The 6,580-nt window shown below is 44.6% G+C and overlaps 1 protein-coding gene across 1 annotated transcript; it reads right to left on the bottom strand.

Moving 5' to 3' along the window:
• Positions 1 to 1,815: 1,815 nt before the first annotated feature.
• Positions 1,816 to 3,624, bottom strand: APP-BP1 (Nedd8-activating enzyme E1 regulatory subunit APP-BP1). The gene has a single exon (XM_070540771.1). The coding sequence runs from the start codon at positions 3,569 to 3,571 to the stop codon at positions 1,961 to 1,963; it is 1,611 nt and encodes a 536-aa protein (XP_070396872.1). The 5' UTR covers positions 3,572 to 3,624; the 3' UTR covers positions 1,816 to 1,960.
• Between the last annotated feature and the right edge of the window lie 2,956 nt (positions 3,625 to 6,580).

Below are 6,580 nucleotides of genomic sequence, written 5' to 3'. Positions count from 1 at the left end.
CTGAATTTAAAAAGAAATGGTTAATACTGGCAAACGATGGATGTGTAGAAATTGTCTTTTAATGAAAACTGCCAAACTTCAAGATATTTATAAGTCCAGAGCTCATAATTATGCAATGAAAGCAGCTGTTGGAATTCTGTAAATTGCTACTAACAAAGTGTTAATACACCATGTTCATACTTCCTCCGTTACGAAAGTTTTTGCAAAGTACATCCCAAGAATACAATGCCATTGATTGTGACTGGTTTTTCTATACAGGTATGGTATTCAAAAGAGCTTTAAATTTTTTGGGTGATAAGATCTCCAAATGTCTGGCACATTTGCAAATGTAAATGAAAATTATGCGACGATAACATAATCACACTTTCTCTATTAAAATGAAATGAGTTGCATTACACTGTATGATTAGCAATCACTTGATGAGTGTGCGTTTCGTGTGTAGTTGAATAATGAGAACTCACAATGGCCCACAAGCTAAAGACCTGTCTGAATGTGTGCACTGTAACTGTGGACAATTTGAATAATTGTGGTCATTCAAATAAGTTTATGAACTTGATGAAGTGACAATGTAATCCCACTAATTAACGAAGACTGAATGAGGAATGTCTCAGGCTGCAGCCAATGCATCCTGAGGGGCCATGCGGGCAAGTGAGGCGGCATGGGGGCATGTCATTGGAGCATGTGCAGGACCAAGGGGGCATGTCTGACTAAAACAAGTTCTGTACGTGTTCTTGTAAAGAGAGAATATACAAGAATACTAGTTGGCACAAACTTTGATGAAAACATGTTCCCTTGTCAAAACGTTGGCTCAAACCAGAGACATACTTTGTCCAACTACTTCAAGTCTCCGCTTTATCTGTCTCACTTAGATATGTAACTTGCAGTTGATGTGACAGATGCAACAGCAGAAAGAAATTGTGTGGAAACCATCAACGATGATTGACAATGTAAGCAACTAACTGAATGCTTCTAGAAAGCTATTTGCTTTATTAAAGAAATTATGTGTTTGATGGCATATACTTAGGAGGCATTACAGTGAGGACATTCTGGTAGCGCTTGTTGTTTCATTACATAATTCAGTAAAGAGCAGAGTTGTTAACCACCATATCTGTAGGAGTAGTATAGGTGGCTTTACATGTAAGCCGGTTTGCCGTGTGTTACCTCCACAGTGCGAGCGACGGACGGCAGGCTACTCACATCCTTCTCTCCCAACAGAGTTCTCGCTCACAGCCACCACTGAGAGGAAGGCTCATGAGACGAGAGGAGGGCTGTTCTGCCTGATCGCTCCACTGCAGCATCAAAACTTTCAGATACCCCAAAGCTCACGTACAACAGCACATGCGTATCAAGCAGCTAGTTGGTGTTCAAGGAAAAACATGCCCTGCAACTCGGTTGCTCTTTTCACTGGCACCTTTGTATCGTCGGCAAGTCCCACTGCCAACCCCGACAATGGGTAAATGAGAAAAAGAAAGCTATTCGCTTAAAAAACTTGGGATGAATGCTCATATTTGAGAAACCATCACTAAATCAGAAGAGGACTAAGTGTGAAGTGTGTGAAATTGCATGTGTAGCTTCTGTGATCAGGTGCATAAATCTGAAACCAAACATATCACGGAAGAGTGTGCTAAACTGGGTTGGTTGGCGCATTCTTAGAAGGGACCAAACAGCACTTTAGAAAGGACGAAGTGAAGGCACTGCTGGACCTGTCATCCTCACTTCATCCTGTTTGAAGCACTGCTTGATTCCCTTCCAAAGATTTCACAAACAGCCTTTCACAATTTCACCTAAGAGCATGGGTATATTGAGACTGGTCAATTTCATTGGTGGAAGTCAAAACGACTGCCTTCACATGTAATTTATCTCAACACAAAGCTTACAAAGAAAACAGGGTTTGTGAACAACACATTGCCAAAAAAAAAATTACCATGCCTAAAATCTGAGTCAACGTAGCCTGTGCCTGCTACAAAACAAATGTCTCCGAGGTGGTAGTCATGCCATTGAATATAAATGTGTTGTTCAATGGCACGTACTGTCCCGTGACTAGCTTGATGACTTCCTGAGCTGCGCAGCCGCCAATGAATGCTGCCACAGTGTGAATCTCCGCAGCGCCATACCGACACATTTCGTGGACATAGTCGTCCTTGGCAACTGGTCCAGAGCCCAACTGTTCGAGCACTTGGCCCAGCGATGCCTTCAACTTACTGATGTCAGTCTCGAGCTGGTCTTCAAAGTAACCCGGATAGCGGTTGTACTGGCTGTAAAAGTGGTCGGCAGCTCTCAGCATCAAGTAGAAGATTATTTCGCTGTCTGGGGAATCCAGGCTCGTCAAAATGGTGCTGACGGGGGCCTCTTTGGCGTTGTACTCTGCAGCCAGGGAGCGACCACGAACCAGACGCAGCGCGTGGGCGTTCTTGCAGAAGACTTTCACCTCAGCTTCGGTGATGAAGACTTCAGGCTTGCCAATCGTGGTCAGAAGCTGCTGAACCCTCTGATGAACAGCCCTGACGTCCTTCTCTGCTTCGGCATGGTAGATGTTGAGCAGTTTGACGTATCGGTCCGTGTCTGATGTCATGTCGGGGAGCGTTCCCCGCACAGGCAAGGCGCCTTTACCTTCACTCTCGACGAAGTCCTTCAGGGCACGCATCAATATCCAGAACGGCCGGCTTTCCGTGGTAATGTTCCGGCAGGCTTCCTCTTCGAAAAGTTGTTTCACGTGATGGGGCACCTCCGTGGGGGTCAGGGATTTGTTGACTGCCTTCACAGCCTCTTCGAAGTTCTCCTCGTCCTCGCTTCCCCGGTCTCCCTTGGCCCTTATCCAGCCCTTAACTAAGGCCTTGAAGGCCTGCTTTTCTTGACTACTTTTGGGAAGGGTTTGCGACCCGTTCTGCCGACGCCATTCGTCCAGGGCTTTGAGAAGGATAACCACATACGGTGTGTGGCTGTGCTCCTTGTCCGAGAGTTCGCCCATGTTAATCGAGTCGACAAATGCGCGCAGAGCGGGGAACGGCCTGTCAAGGCGGAGGTCGTCGAAGTCGTTGTCAGGATGCGTCTCTATGACAGGATGCTCATTCATCTGCAGTCGCATGTAACCGATGAACCCGTAAGAACGACACACCAGGAGGGGCACGTTTGCGTCCCACAGCCTCGCAGCCAAAGCCAGCAGGGTCTTTTCTTGCAATCCAGTCGCGATGACCGCAGAGAAGTTGGAAAAGTAGGCGGGGTTCTGCTCCAGCAAATTTTCGGGAGTCTCTTCCACGAAGTCGCCTTGCACGTCGGGGTTCAGTTCTACGAGAAGCCGGGTAGCGGCCTCCGCCCGCGACTTTCCGATACTATCGCTGTCCAAAAAGAAGTTGTTCCCAACATCTTCGGCCGTCACTGTATGGCCGTCGACGATCGTGAAGGCGCCGACACCAGGGAGTACAATGCTCTTCAAGGCTTCAGTGCCCGTTGCCGTGGCATTGATGAGGCATACGTGGGCGGACTCCAGGGCTGCTTGTCCATGGTCGCCCCACAGCCTTAACTGCCGGTCGTACTTCTTGCTCTTCTCGGAGTCGGCGGACCTCGGCCTCATGATGTCAGCACGCGATGGGAACGGAACAACGCGCCACTAGCCGCACCGATCGACTGTAAACACAGAAATGCAATAACAACGAGTGTAGAATGCTTTGCACCGTGTGCCTAAAACACAAACACCACTTTAAAGTCAAAACTTACAACTTACGTGTTGTTGCACCGCTTCTTAGAAATGATACAAACTCGAAAACTGTTTTCTTAAAAAAAACATTACAGTTAACAGTGTTATTTATTAAACCCAGATGGCGCTCAAATCTGCAAGTGTACAAAATTGAACACAATTGGTGTGTGACTGTTTAGCGGAATTTTGTTATTTATGTGTTAAAACGGCTTTGTCGTTGCCAGACAAAATTATTGGCACTACTTCATTATTTTCTTGGCTCACGAAGCAAAAGAAACTTTTCGGAAGCATTTTTGAAAGCTTTCTATGCTTATGAAAGGCATGAGACGTGCCCCTTGCCGATGCAGCTACGTGCTGACGTGCTTGATATAATTATCGTAGCGGTCACAGCAAGTTCTTACGTGCGCAAACCAGCGTGTTATTACGTGTTTTAGCAGGCTTTTAGTAACCTAATGATAGCAGCACCGTACCTCTGTGCCACTGTCACTGTTACATGTGTGGTTGCAAAAATCAGTTTCGATATCATATCACTAAGCAGTTAAAAAAGAAATTCATTTGGGCGCGCAAACCACCTTCATTCAAAAGCCGCATTCGCGCAAGCGCATGCTGACAATTTTCAATGATCCCTCACTGATAAATCAGAGGTTGGGCACTTGCACTACTGTCACCTGCTGCTTATACACAGCTCATGTAACAACTTAGGCCGTACCGAGGCTTGCTATGCAGTAGTCACAGCTCAGTGACCTAGTGCCACACCCCAAACGGCATGCCAGTCTTGTCAGCTGGCCTCAAAGACCCAACGAAATCAAAGACTAGCTCATTCTGGTCGTGAGAGCAATCGTCTATATGCCATATGACAAGCTGCAAAACAATAATCACATATTTTAGCGAATTCGTAACCATGTCACCACAGCTGTCAGAACAAGGAAGCTTTTTATCGACAACACATTTGAGTCGATGAATACAGGCCTTCTAGTACACCATCATAACTACAACCCAAATGTTTGTAAAGTTCATTTTATTTGCTGCATGTTTCATCACGAAGATCCTACTGAAATGTAAAATGTACTTTCGTACTTTACAACCAAGGATCGAGGAGATACACGGGAAAAAGCCAACAGTAAATGAAGTCACTGAGCCCTTATGTGGGGTGCAACATTCCAGAAATGACAGGCGTATGTGACAGGCTGTTAATGGGAATATTAAATGTCTTTCTACAATGTTACACTAAGCTGACAAACAAGCTTCCACAAGACGCTCATCAAGACGTCTATATCGCAGTTGACAGAGTGGCAATTAAGAGCACTGTGTGTTAAATTGTAGATTCATAATTTTGGTACATTTCACATTGTTGAAGATGCAAGTAAAGCCTGGTGGAAGTTAGTGCACTACGCAGGAGGCTCAGTTATAAATGCTGGCTAAAGATGCACTATTCTCCACCCATATATAATGTCCTCTGCCATTCCCTGCAGAGCCGGTTCATTTTGGAGAATGAGAGTTTCGGCCTTTGCATATAGAGAGTACTCGTTGAAGCTACTGGATTGCGAAATTCGTGTCTACAGTTTCTATAGAACCACAATTTAATGGCACGTAATGTGCCAATAGGACCGCTGCAGGTGTCACCTCTGAATATCTAGCTAGCTTACACAAATGCAAGAACCTTTCACCAGACTCAAATGGAGACAATTTCCCATGAGGGACTGCACTAATGCTCAAGATGTATTAGTCTGTCCATCAGAACATCATCAAGTTTTTAACTGTTTTCTTATCCAATTTCACTGCTGGCCAGGCTGATCACTTGTGCCTTGTCAAAGACAGAAGTGGAACTGGGAGCATGTCTTCGTTCAAGCTTGCCACAACACGTGCACACAAAACATCCATAGCTAAACAGGGGTTTCCAAAACACACTCGCACAGATCACTTCAGTGCTCATAAAATGAGCCGTATGGATTAGTGCAACTATTTCATATATGATTGAAAATAGGTTTACTTCAACTTAACATAATGTTTCGCCACCTGCATAGGTGGCGATACGTCTTTACCCTTTTGTTTTAATTTGTGAAGTCGGAGTAAACCTATTTTCAATCAGGAATTCACCCGGCTTTTGGAACATTTTTGTATTTCACATTTATACATCCATACATTTTGTAATGTCTGCTAGTAATAAACTTATTTTACACAAGAATTAGCCAGAGCACCCAGTTACACAGGCTCTGTCATTAGGGAAAACTTATCTCATTGCCAAACATACATGCTACTGTCGTTTCACAGTGTAGCCTAAATAATGGCTTAGGACAAACTGATGAAATAGATGCATGCTTTACAACGAACTTTTTACTGCTTGTCGCATAACCATAGAAGGCATTATACAGCTTCCGAAATGTATCTATTACAGATAATCCTTGTTACCTCATGTTACCTCACTCAAATTATTTATCAGAATTTAGCAGAGGTAGTACCACCCAAATTATGTCGTTTAAACTGAACTCCCCATAAGTGGGTGTCCCATTGACGAGTTCAGCATCCAAAAGCAATACAGGGGCTATAGGTGATACTGCGTGTCTCAAGACGCATGCATTGCTCATCTCTGTCTACTCCAGCTCCACTCTCGTCCCTTGCAACAGTGGCATAACAGAAGCCTCTAGAATAATTTTGACCACTTAGAGTTCTTTAAGAGGCACTGAAAGATTTCTGGGCAATTATTTTTACACTTCTATGTCATCGAACTGGCTGCGGTGCATGGAAATCAAACCTGAAACATTCTGTTCAGCAGTGCAAAACATGTGAAAAACTGTGTACTCAGCATCAGTGAATCGCATAGACAATGCACGAGGGATACACAGATGGGGCAGCACACATGTCCTGTTCATATGTTTCATTGTCTGT

The sequence above is a fragment of the Dermacentor albipictus genome, chromosome 6 (genome assembly GCF_038994185.2).
Source record: "Dermacentor albipictus isolate Rhodes 1998 colony chromosome 6, USDA_Dalb.pri_finalv2, whole genome shotgun sequence".
In the NCBI taxonomy this organism is placed as follows: Eukaryota; Metazoa; Arthropoda; class Arachnida; order Ixodida; family Ixodidae; genus Dermacentor; species Dermacentor albipictus.
Note: the sequence above shows the minus strand (reverse complement) of the source record. Positions and strands in the feature narration are given on the sequence as shown.